Raw genomic sequence first — 21,231 nt, forward strand, 5'->3', positions numbered from 1 at the left:
GTGTATATCTAATAATTAAATTCGTGTCTTGTAGAAAAAAACGAAAAAAATATGTGCAATAGAAAAAAAAAAAGTGTTGACTTCATGTTGATTTTTCAGTTTGTGTGTTGTCTGTATATTTGAGTTTCGATTAGTCAGAATATCAGATGATGACCAAAAAATAAATTAGGTAGATGGTGGTTTTCTAGTAAGAAAGCTTGCTCCTTATATATCAGGCTTTAAAATTTGTTATCAGTTTAGGGCTTTCATACTTTGGGCTTGAAGTTTTATGTAGTCGAAGTGCTAATGAGACTGTTTCCGAAGTGAAAATGAACTTCAGTCTTCAGATTTCTGATTTCAAACCTAAAAACCATACAAATGTAGAAAAAAAAAATGATTTGTTAAACATAGCCCAATACTAAAGTTTTGGCACTCTTATTACAAAGGGTTAATAAAGGTAAAGATTATATTACATTCTCAATGGGTTTCATTTTATGATTTAGCCCCATATCATATATAATTCGTTTGTATATTTTGATGAGTTACATTGCACTATCAAAAACCTTGTAGGGGGAAACATAATTAGACTTAGACATACATCACTCGATGACCTTAAGCGGCCTCATCATCATATTGTCCTCATGGTCCAATATCTGCAATGCAAAATCATATGTTGTTTTAAAAATCACTTGATCACTTGATTACCAATTTCAGAATCTTCAAAACTCTCCTACTTACGTGACAATGGTAGACATAACCCGGTTCTTGTGTCGGGTCGAACGGGTAAGATCCGTTAGTGTGTATATAAGAAAACCGAACCAGTAACCTCGTAACATGTCCCGGCATCATCTTGAACACGTTCTTCCAACCCCTCTCGTGTGCCGTCACCGCCGTTTTTTTCCCACGTGCGTATTTGCTGATCTGGCACTTAACGGCGTCATTAAGTTCCGTCATACACTCCTTGAACTCCTCCAATCCCGCAGCTAGTAACGCCGTTTGCTCCACCACTTTGAACAGTCCCAGATGAATATGTAACGGATGGTTATCCTCCGTCAAATTAATCACTTCCCACACCTTTGAAATCTCATAATGATTAGTAATTACTAAACCTTCAAATTTTTACGTAATTAATTCGAATTATATAGACAGTTAATTACCTCGGTGGTTCCTGATTTTGGAGTTTCCGTGACAGGTGCATCATAAGGCAAGCCGTTAACGTACAAATGAGTTGGCTCGTCCGAGTCGCTGACGTATTCATACATAGCTATGTAACGCGTAAGAACGGCGTTTGACACGTCAGCAGACGGATAATCTATAAGCTTCTTCGGAATCGTACACGTGTCAGCCTCAGACTCACCGTTGATGATGAATTTCATGATCTTGCCGTTTTCTTCGTTGACTGGGTCACCACTAGGGTAAGGATACGGCGCGTCGTTGGCGAGCACCGCCGTACGCGACCGCGATTTCGAGAAATCGACGATAACATCTGCGATTTCCGACGGAGACAAGAGGATTGATTGGGTCTTCACCGGTTTCGACAAATACGCCGAGTCGGAGCCCACGACGACGAAATCGAGACCGTTGGAGAAGAAGAACCTGAAAAATCTGGCGTTGCTGGCGTTTATAATGCGGAATCTGTATTTCCGGCGGCGAACGGATAATCGCGGCCAAGCTTTTCCGTTGACGATGATCGCATCGCCGAAGTATTCCGGTTGCCACTGCGGGTGAATCGACGGGTTGTTCCCGGTGGCGTTCATGTAAATCGAACCGTCGGTACGAAAACTCCGGTCGAAAACGACCAACAGCCGGTCGAATTCGTCGCCGGTGGGTAACCGGAGAGGAGATTCGACGGCGTGGTGGCGGAGTACGTAGGCGCCTAATAAACCGGCGAGAAGGTTGACTCGGGTCAAACCCATGGCGTGGTCGTGGTACCACATGTTACCAGGTTGTTGCTTGTTCTCGTAATGCGCCGTCGTTTTGGTCCATTTCGGTCCGGTTTCTCTGAAACCGACGGTGAACCATGCGTCGGCGTTCCCGTCGCTGGACGGTTCGTGGATTCCGCCGTGTAAGTGGACCACCGTTGGGATTCCACCGGTTTTGGGGGTGGCGGGGGAGATTGTGGGGTCCCAAGGGAGTATGTGAGATGAAGGGAGGTGATTTCGCCACGTCACGTATGTGTCTACTCCATAGACGGCTTCGATTGTTGGACCAGGAACTGTTGCTCTGCTCCGCGATGTACCGTATGCAAACACAGGCGTCGGAGGCAAATCTCTATGGAATTTCTGTGCGCATATAAAAATATCATAGATTTAAATTAAAGCCACATCATCAACCACACTATTGCAAACTACTTAGAAAATATTTCTTGCATTTCATCTTATAACACGTTAAAAGAGATTTTTTATATATTACTTAATTACTTTTCGTAACTATTTGTATTTTTGCACTGTTTTAAATTATTTTTAGAAATTATATGTTTTCAAGTGTCATATATGTAGTTTCTTAAATTTCTTGCTTTTAGTCAAAACTCTTCGTAGGAAATAAAAATGAGTTGGAATTTCGGGCCTCGGACAATATATAGGCTGAAACTCTTTGTCTTAAGAGAGCTGTAAAGAGGATTACGTAGGGTCAAGAGTAAACACATAAACGAATCTTATCATTTTATTTTATCAACGATTAGCCGTAAACAAGTGAAATACGATTATTCTCACCAATCCAGAAGAATCTAACCAGATGATTCTTTTCAAAAAACGAAAAAAAAATGTTGAATGAGGAAAAGAAGAATATACCCATTTGGTGTAGAACATGCCGATTTGAAGAGAAATGGGTTTGAGGACGCCATGAACAGAGTGGAAGCCACGGAGCCTGGGCATATCTGGGAGGTCGTCAACGAACATCTTAAGCTTCCCAACTTCGAATAGTTGTTCCTCGAGTTCCCCGCACGTGCCACCGAGCCACGTCAACGTTATTATTAGCACCATGGCTATGTTTTTCCTCCTCCGACACAGTAAAGATTCCATTTCTGACAAACTCAAGTAAATTATGTGTGTGTATGTGTTTGTGCGAGTAAATTATTTGACTTCGTCACAGAGAAATTAAGTTCTTGATCATTAGATTTAGATAGAGATATATATAGGAGGGTGTGTCTTTGAGAAAACGTGGTGGTCTATGGTTCACAGCCCTAAGTCTTATTCCACAGTATAGGAGATTTTTACATCTTTATTCTATCATTAGTCTAATTTGAAGTATAACTTTTACTCTCTTTTTTTTTCAAATAGTTTGCATGGTGTGCAGATGTCATTTTCCTTTTTAATTATTCAATTGAATGACCTTTCTTTTCAATCTGTTTATTTTGGGTTTTTCTGTTTATCTCTATATATTTTATGAAAATTCATTTCATGCTTTTAGTCTTTATGTATCGGATTTTTCGGAAGTACGCATTTAATGAAAGTTGCACAGATTATGCAAAGCTTAAAGTTGTTACTAGTGAAAAACTCTTAAAAAAATAAGCTTAATGATAAATGTGAGCCTAACTCGAAGATTCATCTTTATATATTTGCATTAGTTGTCTTCGAGGTAGGTAGTTAGGTTAATTTAGTATAACAATGAATTTGTGATCGAGAATAGATCGTAAACTCGTTAGTTTGGTTGTCGGTTATCAGTTCCAAGTCATTAAGACTCTGAGATCAGAATCTCTGTTTAATTTTGTTTTTTAAAATAAAAATGTTCGTATGGGCTTCACCTTCACAGGTGAAAAAGCTAGTAGGCGACATATATATAATTACAAATATAATGGCATCGAAAGCGAACAGTTATGAGAAAAATACAAAAAATTGGCTATAATTAATAATAAAAGCAAAATATATAAATCTCGTAAAACTAATAAATTAAGAAATTTGTTTTTGTTATTATAGCCAAATATATTATAGGTCAGATTATTGCTTTAAATCTCGTAAAACTTACAAATTAATAAATCCATACCAGAGTTAACGTTAATAGTTTTTACTTTTATATATACTAGATGAATACCTGTGTGTACATGTGGGTGTTTTGTTTGTTTTAATATACATTATAAAATTCTATTTTTCTACAAAATTAATTTATTTTTTTATTTTTGATAATATAAAATATCATCCAAATTTGTAAAAATATAGTCATTAAATTTGATTTTTTTGTTTTAATATAATTTATTAATAGACATTTTTTATAAGTTTAATCTAATTTTTTGCAAAAAATTTGGTAATATGAATATGATATGAACTCGTAAAAATGTAGTCATTATTTTTTGTAGATGTAATACTTTTTATTTTTGTACCTAACCATATATATCTTTATTATTATTTTTTTCAATCTGTTTTTTTTGTTTGTTAGTTAATTTTTAATGATAAAAATATATATTTTGTAAGACAAATTTAATATCTTCGCCAAATCGTATTTTGTTTTCTGCCCGAGACTTCAAGTCTCAATCCTTTGTCCCAGTGGTAGGGTTGTCATCGGTGGATATATCTTTATACAAAGAAAATGAATCAATGTCTATGTAAACAAAACCAGAATGAATTCAATACAAGAAATATAATACAATTTTCAAAACCCCATAAATTAAAGAGGAGACAAAGAATAAAAAATTTTACCTATTGACTTGTGGAATTTTGAGTCGATATTAGAAAGTATTGGAGATTGTTTGAGATTCTATCTTTCCAATTTCCAAAATAAAACTAATTTGCAGTTTATTATGAACCATAAATTGATATGTACTTATCTTTTGGATTTTGTGTTCAATTAAAAATGAAATTAGTATAATTTAATTGTTTGATTTTCTCATAATTTTTTTTTAGTTTGATGTGTCAAAAAAATAAATGCAAGTGTCAAGCTTGTGAAACTTAACTGAGTCTTTATATAATAGATTTTATAAATACGTAAGCTCTATTATCCCAGACTCCTTAGCAATTCACCTAATTACCTTATAGCTCAAGTGACCGAAAAAATACATGTTCAAATTGAATCTGTTATTATATATTTTTCTAAAAAGTAAAACTATAGACCATCACAAAAAGTGTTTGAAAATTAGGTTTCATAATTTAATTTAGATCGAACCCACTTGTTTTGTCAAATAAACTATTCATGAAAGGGTACTTACACAAAAATTATCCATAACTATTTTTGATGTTAAGAGAGGACTTTAGATAATATTTCTGGTGGATCGAGTCACGCACATAATATGTATATTCATTGTCATCTTTTCTCATAACAATAGATAGCAATTTTTCCAGTTACTTGAACTCATCGCTACAGCGTCGTCCGTAGTTCGTAACTTCGTACACATGAAAAAAAACAAAGGCATAATACATATCTCACGGCTCGTGTCGCCAAAAGTAGGAACTCAAGTGTGAAAGGAATTTGAAAAATGGGTCCACGATTCTAACCTCGATTCTTTTTACATCTAAGTGTTCATTTGGTAATCCATAATAATGCACAACAGCACAAGCCACATTGTATTTGTATATTAACATTAGTATAACCAATCATCAAGTAAAGCTATTGTACCAAATGTTTTTTAGATACCTCTAATTTTGGTGTCCTGCCTTACCATTACTTTTCGGCAAAGATTTTATTTTTACTTATTTATTCTATTATATTATTCTTATTAGTTTATTTTATCAATTTTCAGTTAACATAATTTCTTATTCTCTCAATCAAAACTTTTATTTTATAAGTTTTATTTTCTCTGTGTATAGAATATATTAGAGCATATAATATTGTATACAAAATTTAATATGCATAAGTTTGGCAAAAAATAAAATAAAACCATATCATCTTGACCATTGATTATGTTTCTCATGCGGTTTTAGTACTATTTTTAAATAATGTGTCTTTTCTTTATCAAAACATTATTGCAGTACAGAAGTTATCTTTAAAGAAAATAGACATATAACTTAGGGTTTTCGCGCCCATTTTTACAAAAAAAAAAAAAAAACTTAGGATTTTCGAACAAAAAGCAGGTTCCTATGCAGAATCTCCATTTATATATATATATATATATATATATATATATATATATATATATATATATACGGTGTTGGTTTCATCTGGAGGAGATGTATCATACTTGTGAAAACCAAGTTGGGGTACTATTTTTAGGCCCGGGCAATATACAAAATTCATGTGGCCCAAAACATGAAAACAAAGTTCGAATCAGATTGTAAAACTCAATTTCCCAAAAAAAAAAAAAAATCAATCGGTGTATCTTATAAATCGCAAAGTTTAAACAGAAAATTGATTGACGCATGACTGGCTAAGACATTGATTTTACTAGTCCAATTTTTAAAAATTCGAATCATGTCGCGCATTAAATTATTTAGGTGACCCGTATAACGAGATACCTACCGAGAAGCAGCCAGCAGGTGGAATAACTTTTGAGTGGATAGAGAGAATATCTTTTCGAGAGATACACACAAACCACGTTATGACAAAAATCAACCGCTCTAAACGCTCCTCTACAAATGGTGGCAACGCACCAACCGCATTTCATGAACTTCACTAGCTACACTCGTGATAACAAACATAAACCAAGACTTCACGCAAAGCATTTCAGATAGGTGAGTGATGACACAAAACAGATTCAGTAGAAAGATATAATGGTTAAAGATAACATTAAACAGTTGGAAATAAATATACTGGTACGTTTTTTTAGCTAATATGCTTCCATTTTTGTAATTGGTAACACTACTAAAACATTACCACCATACTTCATACCAATGCAAAAATGGGTTATCAAATTCAAACACACCATTAAGAGAATGACAACATCCTGCGATTTCTTACTACCATATCAATCCAAAATGGCTATATGACACAATCACAAAAAGAAGCCATAGGTGATTTAGAGGGGATAAAAAGAACTTCAAACACTGTTAATATATCACATTAGCCATTAACAAAACAAAAGATGAAACTTTCTAGCCCTGCTCCTCAAAGCACAAAAGATAACTTCTTTTCCAAGCAACCACATTTACATGATGTTGCAGCTATTGTTATTGCTAGTGTCCTCATCACTAGAGAAGTTTGTTGCAGACGAATGACTACTTTGATGCTGCTGGTGCTTCTCAGTCGGATAAGGGTAATAAGGATAATAACTGTAGGGATTAGGGGTATAATTGTAATAATACCCATTGCTTGGTGCTGGAACAAAAGCTGATCTTTGGTACATCATCTGTTGAGGCTGGTGATGATGCATCAACTGCCTATTCTGCATGTTCATCGGATGAAGATTGCTGTATCCATTCATGTTCATCATCATGCCTCCTAGTCCATTGCCATTGTTTAGGTTTTGATTAGTGACACCGTTAATGTTGTTCAACGGTGGAGCTTGATGAAGTTGTTGAATCCCATTTGGGGGATTCACGGCAGCGTTTGTGGCGCCGTTAAATCCAGCAAGGCCCATGAGAGCTCCAATCTCGTTGCTTTCAACACCAGAGCTCACTTTCCCGGCGTTTCTCATCCTCATAGCCGCAGCCATTGCTTGACTGTTCTGGTTTTGGCTGCTCTGTTTTTGGTTGACTTTCTTGGATGCGTTGACTCCGTTGTTTCCATTGTTCAATGGAACTCCTCCTCCACCGGTTTTCTTCGAGTTGGCGACGGGTTTTTGCTGTTGATTAGCCGGTTTTGGTAGCTGAACCTCTCCGTCTTCTTCCTCTTCTCCGCCGTCTTCATCTTCATCCTCCGTCATAAAGGCGGTACCTTTAGGGTTGTTCTTGGGCTTGAAGGCTTCCAGGCCAGTTTTGGCAGAGCCTTGCTTTTGACCCTTTTGATTTGCGTTTTTGATGACGTCATTAGTCTTGGGCTTCTGAGGATGGTTGTTGAGGTTAGGATTTGGGGACCAGAGCTCGGCGTGTTTGCCGGCTTTAATGAGCTTGTTGATGAGTGTGGCTGAGTCAACTGAGCCTGATACGGTTACTTTTTGATGTTCTGCTTCTATCTTAACGTGATAAACTCCTGTTTTGGTCAAAGCCAGACATCAAGAATCCAAGATAAGTAAGTAAAGATGTTTGCATGTGTGGATAAAGTTTCAGAGAGAGATAAAGGAGAAACCTTCGATTCTCTGAAGAAGTTTCTTAACCTTCTGGTTACAACCTTCACAGTGAATGTTGACTCTGAGGGAGTATGTCTGTATTTTACAAGAAACAGAACCATTAATCAACACAAATACTATGGAAAGATTAATGCACCGTTAAAAAGAAAACGAGGGTAAGACAGTGGGGAAAGTATTCATTAAGAAGGTACCTGGATTTTTAGGAGCTTAAAGTCTTCATCTTTAGTCATTGTTCAAGAAGAAAGAGGAAGAGAAATGTATAAAGTGAAGAAAAGGGGATTTTGATAACTTTGAAGGCTTTGAAAGAAGAAGCTGGAATTTTCGAAGTAGGCAATTGAGTGGAGGCTTTGGGTTTTAGAGACTTTTGCTCTGAAATCTGAAACGATGTTGAATGAGTGAGTGAGACTGACACCTAAAAGTAACAGCGACCTGACCACTTCCCTCATTAAATTTCTGAACTTTGGAGTTTAAAATTGCATTCGACCAAAATAACATTTAAGAGGGCATTTTGAATTGAAGGTTATCATTATTTTTTAGGCATATTACATACTTTTTTTAGTACTCCCAAGTCCCAAGTATTCATAAACTATAATATTAATGAAAGTTAAAAGTTATCTTAGTATTAATTAGAGAAATTAAAAAAATGTCAGAAGAATGCATGCATGAAGAGTCGGGCCCAACGGTCTATGTCTAGTCAGTGTTTGCCTTCTCCCACACTCTTCTCGATCTTCTCCCTCTCTTTCCCCAACTTTTTTCTCTTTTTTTCTAAATATTATATTATTACAATCTTTTCAGTTATTATTTTATCTATTTATTCCCCGCGTGCAACATTTTCTTCTATTATTCTTTCTCTTTTCCACCATGTTATGAATTTGATTTGATTTTGTTTTTAGAAAAAAAATGGCATTGCATGCATTTTATTTTTGTTTTTAGTTAAATAAGTTTATGCTATTTTACGATCTCGCGATATACACTGTCTTAAGATTTCGGCCCTTAGATAAATATAATATGGGCCGAAAGTGAAAACCAATGCCCGTTCCGTTTCCGTATTGGCCCAGGATTTGTATGATTTGTCTGATCAATGTCGTTCCTTTTGAAGTTTGAACCCACCTCACTGTTTATCCCTCAGTCAAATAAAAGAATCACAATAATATTTTGTTAACCTTGATATGTTATGGGCTGAAACTCATCATATCCTGAAACTTGTAGAAAACCAAAGACTTTTGCTCTTTCCTTTTTGCTAAGAAAATACTTTTGCTATTTCAAAACCCACAATGATGATATCTGTAGATGGCGGAATTCATTCTATTGTCTTGATCATCAGTAAGAACAACACAACCGAACTCTGCCACCTTTATATACAGAGCCGTGCCCAGAGATATGAAGCCCGTAAGCGAACTAAAAAAAAAACTCTCATTATCACAAATTTATATCGTATTGAATAAATAATAACTATCATCGTCTCAATTCATATAAAACAATAATAAAAATCATAATCCTAAAATAAAAATAAAGATAACAAATTTAAAATATAATTTTTCAAAGATAATAAAATTTTTTAACTAACTCTCTTTCGATAGATAAGATAACCAAGTCACTTAATATCTCCTGCGATACACTAGATCTCACCTTTTCTAAGGTAAAAAAAATATTTAGACTATCGTTTTAATAATAATGTATTATGAATAGTGAGATGAAATTATAGAGAATTATATATAATATTACAAAGAAGTATATATTTTACTGTCAGATTTTTAAAAAAATTAAAAAAAAGTATTGTATATGTTAATAAGCGGCCAACTAAATTGTCATTAGTTCATTACTGTAATTTTTTTTAGTTAAAAATTGGATCCAATATTTAACTAAAATCTATTGCTGCTACTTATGCTAGTACTACTAATCTTGGACATTCTATTTCTTTTGTAAAAGTTGGACCCGTATGCCAATACCTCTTATTGACTAACATAGGCACGACCTGTTTATATATATTTTCTTTATCATACAAAATTATCTACAAGAAGCAAAAACCGTCCACAATAAATATACTAATTTGAAATACATATGACCATCATATAGCAACTATCATCTTTCTTTCTTTATGTTTAGAAATTTCATATGAAACTCGAAATCATAATCTACAACATTTTGTTAACTATAAGTCTATAATACATAACTAAAAAAAATTACTATATAAACCACTCGTATATCAAAAATATATATGTGGAGCCAATACAATAGTCCAATATACGTTCCTTTCACGAAAAACCTAGTTACCAAAAAATCACTTTCAGATGATTCGTATTGATCACATGATTTTGTTAGACACTTAGCCAACATTACATAACTCTTGATGTAAACTGCCCATTTCAATATTATATCAATTGTTTCTTGTGGATATTCATACTCTGCCGTGATTAGTGTTTCAACATGAATCATTTCGCCGTTAATGTCCCAAACACCATACACGTTGCAATTGAACAAAAACTTCTTAACCCCTGGGCCTTACCTGGTCGAAACATCTTAATTATCAGCATCAACGAAACTTTGACTCTCAGTTTTCAAGTCTTCAATGTCTAGCTATGTTCTATGCCACGCGTTTGCTGTGTTACTCCTCGTCTGTCCATTTTTTTGTGTCTTTTTTTACATTTTCACATGTCACAATAGATTTTCTAGAATTTTGGGGTCGTAATTAATAAGTCAAGTCATCACCCGACAATGACCGTATTATCATGTTTAGTTCTTTTTTGTGTGTGCGTGTGGTTAGAGTGTGTATTTTTTCGTTCTCGTTGACAACAAACAAAAAGATGACATATTTAGTTATTTTCTCGCTGTAATTTGAATGTTCCTACGATACTTGTTTGGTGCTACATCGAATTTGATATAAGTCGGATACTTATCGAGTTACAGGTGTTATGATTTTGTCAACTCGATAGTTGTTCTAATTAGGAAATAACGATATTGTTTTTGTTAGTTTCGATCAGAAATAGAATTACTTCGTCCGACTTCCGACATATGCGGATACGTTGTACACGTTGTCTGCGACTCAGCGGTCAATGGCATATGTACTTTTGCTAATGTTCTTATGCCGACTAGCTAGAAAGTCTTGAATTTTATAGTGGTTAAATAACTTATAATTAACTTGTGATAAAGAAAACATTCTATTATATATATATATAAACTAATTACATATAGGATTTTACCTTTGATATCAATCAATAAAACTGAATATTTCTAACCAACCACGCAAAAATGTTAAATATTTATCTAGGGAGGTAGATATTTTTTTTCTTAGTTACAATAAAGTAAACGAATCACATAAGTTTATTATTTTCTTAACCAACCACGCAATATTATAAGATACAACTAATAAAACTTGTCCCCTTACTGGTGGTCGGCAAACTATGATATGTTCCAAATTTTAATAATCACATACAATAATAAGCAATTGAATTGCATGCATTTTGAATTGTAGTTACTACTTTCCAATAAATATTTATTCACTATCAAATATCTTATCTTCTTCTTATCCAAAGACTTCATCAGCGACATCCTTTCCACCGAGGAACAATACCATTAATTACGTAGATATACAATGGGACCCATGAAATTGAACGAATGTACACCGTCAGATCTTACACGTGTCAAACTAATGCAAATATGGAATAAAATTGTTTGTTGTCTGGCTTTTTACTTGCCAAGGATTTCTCCAGCGTCATAGAATCTTTCAACTTTTTGTTAACCAACCACTGCCTCCACAAGACTCTTTTACTAGTATCGGCTAATCGAGTGAAAGCAAAATTCTGGTCTAGTATAGTTATTTAAATACATATTTTATTCGACAGGGCATTAATTATACTATAATTATCCACCGCCATGTTAATCCTTTAATCACGGATTTTTTTTTTCGGATAAAGAAGAGTGTCACCGTTAATGACACTTCACACAGAACTAACAAAACATCTCACAGTTCATTCGTATAATATGGTCGTGTTTAATCTTGCTTACCATTGAATTCAGGTCGGGGTTTTTAAGCTTTAAGATATTAGTAACCCAAATAAAACTGAATATGATCATTCGATTATGCTAGCATGATCACTATCCGTCTGTCACATCTGAATTTAAATTCGTTAGCGTAACAAAAAAAATATAATAATAATATTTTGGTTGATCCAGTTACATATCTATTTAACTTCATGTTTGAATTCATGTTTGAATTCAAAATAGATTAATGATATTATCTTTGTTCCGATGTAGTTTAGAACTTTAGATTTAATTATTAGTTTTATGGATATTTAAATAACCAGTTTAACTTAATGAAAACTTGGGCTAATGTTCTTTCTTCTAGCTCGCATCAAATCAGTTTGGTTTATCGAGAGTTCTATAAAGTTCATCTCAATCGAATGTTTCCGACATAAATCTTAAGTTAAAATTGTGCTTGCATGCCGTAGAAAACACAGTAAAGCAATTTCTATTATTGAGAATTAAATAGCCTTATAAGTAATTAAACGCAAAGTGTGAGAATAACACAGTACATATTTTTTTTTTCCATAAGTTGCTTTGTTTATGACTCTACACAAGACCAAAAAAAAGTCTACATACAAACTTTATAAGAAAAAACATTTACTAACAAATTCTTACCGTTCAATACTTAAGTACTAGCTAGCTAAACTCATTCACATGACGGTGCAGGCGTTAGGGTTCTCGTCGCTGAAAAGGGACATGAGCTTATCGTCTGTACCTCCCGGCTGCGCCTGAGCCTGCTCCGATTTCCTCACAAAACCCGGTGGGGCTCTCTTGTCGTAAGCTCCAGCTGCGTACGGATAAGCCACCATTGTGTACGGAACGTACGGCCACAACTCAGCTTTCTTCTTCCCAGTGCTTTGCACTCTCTTCAACACTTTCTTAGGATCCACGTAACCACTTACCGTCACTTTGTTCATCTTTCTATTCACTTCCACAGATTTTGCTCCTATTCAAACCAAAACAATAAAAAAGGAGTGGTGAGTAAGGCCGTGTTTGGCTGATTTGGAAAGGGAATTACGTTGGACACGTCAGATTACATAAATCGTGGATATTGTTAATTACTACGGTACAGTATAAGTTTATAAGTAGTTTTCTTGTATGTGGTATGCATAATTACGTGTGGATCATAATTAACTTGTAACACAATATATATATATATATATATATATTTTTTTTTTTTTTTCAATATTAACAAGAAAGGCGAGTGGTGTTTTGACTAGAGGAGCATTGACTTGAGGATCGAACCTTTCATGGAGGAAACAGCGTTCTTGATTTTGCGTTCGCATCCGTCACAGTCTATCTTCACCTTTATATTCACCGTCTGCTTGAAAAGGTTAAACAATTAATAAACGAGGAAATTAACAACAGGTAAACGGCGTCGTTTAGGGATTTTAGCTACCTGCATGACTTTATGCTTCTTCCGTTTTCTTATTGAAACGTAGAAATGGTCTGATAGATAGTCGGAGAGAAAATCCAAAGCTCCCATGTTTACTGTCCTAGAGAGAGAGAGAGATATCTTTAGAGAGAGAGATTTGTAGAGAGAGAGAGAGAGCTAGTAATGGATCCTGTGGGAGTATAGTATATACATATATATATATATATAGGGAAGTTTGGGTGGTGAGTATTATGTTCCGAGAATTAGCAAACACACATTATTTAACTTATTGATGAGTTGAACATTAATAATTGTTATTAGGTCAGGTGTAACGATATAACTATTTAAATTTGGAGGTGTGGAAAGATATTTATATATTTATATGTATATATATTGATGTGCTCCTCAAAATATTTCCAGGCGGACAATGAGGCCGTTTCCTTTCACTCATCATCAGGTCATTTTCTGATGCATGGTCAATTATTTGTACTACATAAAGCAAACTTGTTTAAAGAAATATTTGATTATGGAATTTACTATATAGCTTCAACTTATGTCATTTATCTGGTGAAAAATACTACAAATTTGATAAACTGTTATCTACCGATTGGCTGAAAACAGTCCATCAATAAATCAGATCGGTGATACAAAATTTCAAAAGACTAAAGTAACCATTACTTAAATTAAGCGATTTTTGAGTTGCAAAGAAACTAAGGCGATTTAGATGATGAAAACAAATATAATGCAAAAATATCCGTCAATTAAACCAAATAAGTCCGAATAATCTTTTGACACATTTTATTTGTTTAAAAATCATTTCTGTCAACTTTTAAGTTACCAATTGAAATCGATTGGAACTGGAGAGTGGAGACAGACAGTGTATGGATTTCTAATTATCTTTCAAACATGTTATGAAGACTATGAAGGAAAAACATATCGAGTATGTAATTATTGCTCTTTGACTTTAATTTTAACTTAGGATCGATATTATTTTGGACCTTTTGGTATACCATGCAAGAGGCAACTGCGACCCACACGAATACAAAATAATTGAAACATTACACATATATAGTAAACAAAATGGAGCCCACCTCCCGATTTTAAAAACTAAAATTCATATATCTGGAAACTTATCAACCAATGCAGGAGATGCATGCATTTTACATTTTTTCCTATTCTATCGCGATTTCTTTTGTCATAGTAATTCATCCAAAGATCTTGTTGCATTTAAATGTATCAGGATAGTTGTTGTTGTTTTTTAGGTTTTTAATCTTGATTTGTCCATATGACCAAACGTAACTTTTCTTTCTTAGGTTTAGCAAGAGTAGAAAAAGTTTTTTTTTTTAAATTGTCCATATGAAACATTGTAAAGAGAAATATTTTAAAGTACTATTAACATATGAAACTAGATACTGTAACTCCTAAACGACTTAGAATATATATATTCCCTATTTTTATCTACACATGATTCATATTATATTCACTTTTGAATAGGATATCTTATTCATAATACTCTCACTTTCGAATTGATGCGCGTAAATTACAAATAACAAACGTTGACATTGATATTACTTCACTGAAACATGCATACGATTTTAAATTTTAGTTATCTTGCAAAGTCTTACGAACTAAATAACAACTTTTGTCCCTATGCTCTCTCATGATGAACCGGACTGACTGCAGTATATATATATAGTTGTTTGGTTATCGCTAAAAGATTATGTCGGTTCAAGATGATCGTACTCCAAGATCAGCTAAAAACGTTTTTATCCACCTCAGTTCCCCTGTAGCGACCGCCATTGCAGAATGCTCGGTTTATGCGTACAAACTAAAATTGTTTTCCAAGAAATTAGAGTCTCTCCAGGATAACGTCGTATAAAGCATTCAAAGATCGTTAAGTGAGTGGACATGTAATCCAGTCCAAACCTCAATAAACCTTTATTCGTACATGAATTTGGGCTTTAAGCAGAATGTCTTGTCCAAAACAGCTTTTGCTACCTTCTAATGCGCCGTTCGTAACTCATGTATGACTTGAGATAATACATGTACGTTGAACCACATTTCAGGCCGTATAATTGTCAAATAGACCCACTTCCCTCTTAGTCTGTAATACCTTCCGGGTTCCGGTTCTTTACATTTTAGACCATCATCCAAAATTAAGTACCCTGTGATTAGGTTCCGTATGAAGTGAAATCGGTTTAGTTTATGCATATGTCCACATAGTCGATTAGTACTTGAAAAAAAAATAACCATATAGATTTACTCTGTCATTGCTGTGAATCTGTAACCTGTAGAACTCATGGCATTATTTACGCAAATTTGACGATGAATACTTACTAGTTTAATAGATTAATTAATGTTGGAAAGTTATAATTTAAACGCATAAGAAGTAAGAAGATACAAATTGTTAAATTCTTTTTTTGTTTTCATACACATCTCTGATTTAGAAAATTTATCCAAATTGACCTGTTTAACAAAACTGTCGTGCCAAAGGATATACTTTTTATTTGGTTACAAAAAATAATTCTGTTTCCGACGTTTTGCAATATCTCCATATATATATATATATAGACTCTTATGTCACGTTTCTTATATAATGTGTTATTTAATTATATACCAACAATAGTAATCAGTGGTCACCGGATATTTTAAACTTACTGGGTTGATTGTGCGTAATTTTAACTTATGTGGACAAAAGGGGTTTGGGGAGATTAGGTTGAAATTTTGGTAAACGTCCCTTTTACCTGTTTGGTAATATCTTCTCTTATATATACTTAAATTTAGTATGCAACATGTGTACACGAATTATTAATAGTCCAGTAACTTGCGGAGACGAATTATTAATAATTCAATCGTATCGTATCGTGCATAAAATATATCCAAATATGTACTATAATAACATAATTTCGTAGTTGTAAGTAATATATGGTCCTTTTTAATATATAGTTTGAAATCATACGAAAAGATTGACAATTCTCTTGACGACAACGATCCTATTCAAAATTTGTTACAAACCCAGTATTCGACATCGTTTAGGTTACAAACATGACCTCATGGGTTTTACATTAATTGGTTGATGATTTGATGTTCATATACTTAATTTATCAAGAAACCACTTGTCAAGAACTCAGAGTCTGCAAAACGACTAGTACGTTTTCTTGTTGACTAGGATTCAGCCATTCAGGGTTAAGCAACTATATTGAGTGCAGATTACACATATACATATAGGTTTTTGAAATCTTTTGATAATTTTCTCATCATGTAAAAGGTCACAACAGCTCTATATATTCATAAAAGTTTTATCGACGCATCTAGTTCAGTGGTCACATGAGAGAGCATTTTGTATTTGCCATTATCAGAAAAATACTGCAAATATCCTAAGTTTTGAGTTTTAGAAATGTTATAGCTTGTAGACAGTTCAGTCAGTAATTGATCACAATTATACACGATCTAATCATGTTTTGCGGATTTAAATTGTCTTTGATAATAGTCAGAATGTCAAATTATGGAAATAACAATCATACTCAACATAATCATAGGATCACTGAAGCCTAGAGTTTAAGGCCCAAAAGGCCAATACAATCCCAAATGATTTGGTGTAACCGAAGCGAATCGAACAAGAATTTTATTAATTTATCTATTTTTGATCTAAAACCGAACCACAAATATGTGTAGCTTGGTAGTTGGTAGTTTGGACTTTGGACATACATGTATAATATTTTCATCACAACCGAAAACTTGAATGTCTCAAATCAAACGGACCTATTTCTATATGTTATTTTTCTTACAGACAAAAATAAAACTGTCTTGGAAAAGAAAAATATTATATAACGACCAAAAAAAAAGAAAACTGTAAGAATGTAACTACTCATTCTTTTTAAAAAATGATCGCTGAACTGATGTACACAAGATTATCGTTTTCTTATAATAATGTTTACGATTAGATTACTCTAAAGTGTACTATGCCGGTTTTTCCAAAAACATTTGCACCTACAAAAACAGAAAAAAAAATCAATCTAAAACATCCAATGTTTTCTTTTACTAATCAGTAAATAAAAAATATTTTCACACTGGTAAAAATCAATCTTGCAATAAATTTCAAAATCAAGATATTTTTTTTTGCTATTTTTTTTTGTTGTTGTTGCTGTCGCTTGTTTGAAAACCGACTTGATAATATTTGTTCAACCGACCTACTAAGATTTGTTCAAAACCGACTTGATAATGGATTAAGTAACGCACAAGCCAGGATAATTAGATATTCTCACGAGATAAAAATACAAATCCTGGTTTTGAAAAGAGGCTGATTCCGTTCTTTTCAGTGACCGGACTTAACCCTAGCACCAACTCTCTCCACCGTCAAATTCCAACTTTCCCGGCGAGGATGAAGCGAATTGTAAGGATTTCATTCACCGACGAAGAGGCCACCGATTCTTCCAGCAGCGAAGACGAACAGACGAAGAGCGAATCGCCGTCGCGCCGCCGAGGGAAGAAGTTCGTCAAGGAGATCGTCATCGACTCACCCGATTCCCCAAATAATCTCGAGGTCAGCAAAACGCGGTTTAAAATCAGGATTCCGGCGAAGCTTCTAGCTGCGACGGGGAAGAAGAAGAAGTTCCGAGGCGTGAGGCAGAGGCCTTGGGGTAAGTGGGCGGCGGAGATCAGATGCGGCAGAGCTCGCGGTGGTGATCGGAAGGGAAGACCTGTCCGTCTCTGGCTTGGGACCTTTGAAACCGCCGAGGAAGCTGCTCTCGCTTACGACAACGCCGCGATTCAGCTTATTGGGCCTGACGCGCCCACTAATTTCGGCCGGCCCAAGGTGGAATTGCCGGCGGTGAAGCTGGATTCCGATGCTGGTGCCTCCGTTGCTTCTCGGGAAGAGGAGGAGGCGTGACTCTTCTGTTTAACCTTACCCATCTTTTGTAAATTGATTATCTTTCTTAACTTCAAGCCCTCTTGTACAGGTTTCTAAGTTCTAATTTCTCATTCCAGATTCTTGATATATAATTGTACATTGTGATGATCTGGTGATGTTTTCTTCAAATTGGAGCAGATTTGGAATGACTAATGCTTGAATTTCCATATCGTTTTTGCCTTAATCCGTCAAGGAAGCTTAATTAAAATTAAAAAGTGTTTCTTTGAAGTCTCTAGTTCGTTCATACTTGCACAATCCAATTCTCTCTTTGTTCACGATCAGTTTCCTCTGTTCCTCTGGATTTACAGGAGCAGATTATTGTATCTTATAGGTCAAATACACTTTTGCTACTTGGCTCAATATCTTGAGCTCTTTTGCTTATTCAACTCTCTTTTAGCTGCTGCTTCACCTCGTCCAAGTTCATAATCTGTGATAATAACTTAATTGATCTTAATGAGCGTTTCTTGTTGATCCTGTCTCTCTGCTTTGTCTAATTGTCACTCTCACCAACTAGAAAGATTTGATCCCTTTTAGAAAGCTTTGTCAATACCAAATCAGACCGAAGCTGATACACCATGACCATATAATCATTGTAACCTAAAGCTAGTTCACAAGACCATCAGAACAGACTGAAGATTACAATTTTCAGGTGATGTACTAACAGTCATTACTTAATTTTGAACCAAAACCATATAAAAGCAACTTTCTATAACTGGATCTGTCACAACTTATGTCAGCTAATGAAAACCCTCTCTTTTCGGTAAATGAGTTGAAACCTTGCAAGACAAATTCTTGAAGGGCTTCTCCGTAATAAATACCTAGTCTCCTAAGTAGTGAAACGACGTCGTTAGGAACCGAAGTAAAGCTTCGTGCAAAACCCCTAGCTTAACACCACTAGAGAGGCGACAAGAGTTGAAGGAAGACGAAATATGGGGAAATCAAAGAGAGAAGATCTGAATCAGTTTCTGATTGCTCATCTCAACACCATCTACGATACTCTCCAGGTAATTACTCTTTGTTTCATGTTTCCGCGATGAATTAGAATCGTAATTAGACACAAATTTAAGGTAAATTTTTTTTTTTTTTTTTTGCAGTTGTTCGATCGAACAGCGTCTCCTACAGAGGAGAAAGTTAACTGGAACGATGTTCTTCAGATGTCTGATCACCTCTCTAAACAAGCCACCATAGGTTATAGAATAAAGACTTCTCCTTTCGGTTTCTTTTTAGTTGCGCTGATGCTGAAACTTTGTTTCGTTCTTTACATTTCTCGAATTTTTAGTGGGAATGCTATGGACTGGAGAAGCACCAAAAGCTGAATCACTCAAGGAGACTATGGAGTCTTACTTCAACGCTCTTCAAGGCTTTTTGCTTTGTTGCCATGGAAGCACAGTTGGAGCTGGGCCTACACTTTCTTCAATCATACATGTCTCTGTCAAGCAAATCGTTGATTCCAGCTTCAGATTGTTGCAGGGTTCTGTTTCCTTATACGGTAAAGACGTCTCTTCTCTTGTGGTTGCCAACAACTGTCAATTTCTAAACTCTTTTCTTATAGTGTTGTATAGCCATAGTTTGATTTTCTTCTGGAGGTATTTCTAGAATTCTAGTGAGTAATTAAGATTGACTTGCTTGTTGAAGCTTTCTTATGTTTGTCTGGTGTGTTTGAATCTGTTGTTAACCAGAGGGATCATATGAAAAGGACAAGAAGCCTTCTATTCCACAGCTTTCAGGAGCAGTTTGGGAAGCATGCTCGGGTTTCAAGAAGGTTCCTGCAACAAACATCATCGCAATTGGGAGAGCTATTACGCAGGTTGCGGTTTCCATGAAGGATGTTCTTAGGGAGATGAAAGAAGTGAAGCCAGCTTGTCCTTCACCTGAGCTTGAGGCATCTGGTGATAATAACACAGATGATGATGACGACGACGATTTAGGCGATGATTTGTCTCCTGAAGAAATGGAAGTTGCTCAAATGGTTGCTGAGATTGTTTCTGAGATGCTCATGGTGATGAAAGAACTCATCCGAGTTATCACTGGGATGATCAAGCTGGAGAATCCAAAGGATAATAGCGGGTTTGTGGACTCGCTTGAGAAGATACTAAAGCTGTGTCAAGGAACAGGAGTACAAATCGATGAGCTTGGAGCTTGCGTTTATCCACCGCAGGAGATAAACAAGATGCAGCAAACGGTGAAGATAATACAAGAAAATCTCGATGAAGTTGAGGCTGAAGTTGGAGGTTTGAAGAGTTCTTCAGACGCCTTTTCCGGAGCTTGCATAAAGCTTCGAAACTCGATGAAGAACATGGAAACTGAATTGGACAAAAGATGTGAAGCTGAAGTAGTTGTTGAGATGCAGAATGTTACTCTTGGCAGTTAGAGAAAGTTTGGATTTTGTAAGGTTTCTTTGAGTTTCATCTTTGTCTTTCAGGTTCTGTCGGAAAGTGGCATGTGTCTTTTAACATTCATGATATGTATTGTTCAGTGTCTTGCATACAATTCCCAAATTTTATAGATATGTAACTTAGATATTGTTTTTCGTATCTACCCCACTTGCAAAAAATAAGCATTTCATTTTGGAAATTGGATATTGAGAATATAGATTTCGGACATTCTATAGAGTATAGAGTATAGACAAGATCATGTGAAAGTTGTTAACTTCATGAGACTTGGACAAGTAGGTAATATCACATGATAATGTTTTTCAAAACCGGATCCAATTAGCAAACCGGTGACATATTTGGGGTCGTGGTTCAACCGGTTGGAACCTTGGTTTTCTATTTTTTTGTTACTTATATTGTACGTAAATTTGAGTTTGACTTCAGAAAGCAGAGTTGAGCACAGAACCGGATTAAACGGTTT

General features: G+C 34.9%; 5 protein-coding genes across 5 annotated transcripts; 2 read left to right on the forward strand and 3 right to left on the reverse strand.

Annotated features, from left to right (window-relative positions):
* Positions 1–376: 376 nt before the first annotated feature.
* LOC18992651 (multicopper oxidase LPR1) lies at positions 377–3,148 on the reverse strand. Its single transcript, XM_006416068.2, has 4 exons — positions 2,769–3,148; positions 1,137–2,261; positions 718–1,053; positions 377–632 (listed from the first exon to the last, which is right to left on the reverse strand). The coding sequence occupies exons 1-4, from the start codon at positions 2,997–2,999 to the stop codon at positions 579–581; spliced, it is 1,746 nt and encodes a 581-aa protein (XP_006416131.1). The 5' UTR covers positions 3,000–3,148; the 3' UTR covers positions 377–578.
* A 3,717-nt stretch (positions 3,149–6,865) lies between these two features.
* On the reverse strand, positions 6,866–8,457 carry LOC18992652 (heavy metal-associated isoprenylated plant protein 37). Its single transcript, XM_006416069.2, has 3 exons — positions 8,260–8,457; positions 8,068–8,143; positions 6,866–7,971 (listed from the first exon to the last, which is right to left on the reverse strand). The coding sequence occupies exons 1-3, from the start codon at positions 8,296–8,298 to the stop codon at positions 6,989–6,991; spliced, it is 1,098 nt and encodes a 365-aa protein (XP_006416132.1). The 5' UTR covers positions 8,299–8,457; the 3' UTR covers positions 6,866–6,988.
* Positions 8,458–12,583: 4,126 nt separating this feature from the next.
* Positions 12,584–13,692, reverse strand: LOC18992653 (heavy metal-associated isoprenylated plant protein 22). The gene is made up of 3 exons (XM_024152985.1): positions 13,491–13,692; positions 13,337–13,412; positions 12,584–13,037 (listed from the first exon to the last, which is right to left on the reverse strand). The coding sequence occupies exons 1-3, from the start codon at positions 13,575–13,577 to the stop codon at positions 12,742–12,744; spliced, it is 459 nt and encodes a 152-aa protein (XP_024008753.1). The 5' UTR covers positions 13,578–13,692; the 3' UTR covers positions 12,584–12,741.
* A 4,003-nt stretch (positions 13,693–17,695) lies between these two features.
* On the forward strand, positions 17,696–18,528 carry LOC18992654 (ethylene-responsive transcription factor ERF069). Its single transcript, XM_006416071.2, has one exon. The coding sequence runs from the start codon at positions 17,848–17,850 to the stop codon at positions 18,355–18,357; it is 510 nt and encodes a 169-aa protein (XP_006416134.1). The 5' UTR covers positions 17,696–17,847; the 3' UTR covers positions 18,358–18,528.
* A 713-nt stretch (positions 18,529–19,241) lies between these two features.
* Positions 19,242–20,896, forward strand: LOC18992655. The gene is made up of 4 exons (XM_006416072.2): positions 19,242–19,382; positions 19,473–19,566; positions 19,658–19,867; positions 20,058–20,896. The coding sequence occupies exons 1-4, from the start codon at positions 19,308–19,310 to the stop codon at positions 20,747–20,749; spliced, it is 1,071 nt and encodes a 356-aa protein (XP_006416135.1). The 5' UTR covers positions 19,242–19,307; the 3' UTR covers positions 20,750–20,896.
* Positions 20,897–21,231: the final 335 nt, after the last annotated feature.

This window comes from Eutrema salsugineum, unplaced genomic scaffold (genome assembly GCF_000478725.1).
Source record: "Eutrema salsugineum unplaced genomic scaffold, Eutsalg1_0 scaffold_5, whole genome shotgun sequence".
NCBI classification, from domain to species: Eukaryota; Viridiplantae; Streptophyta; class Magnoliopsida; order Brassicales; family Brassicaceae; genus Eutrema; species Eutrema salsugineum.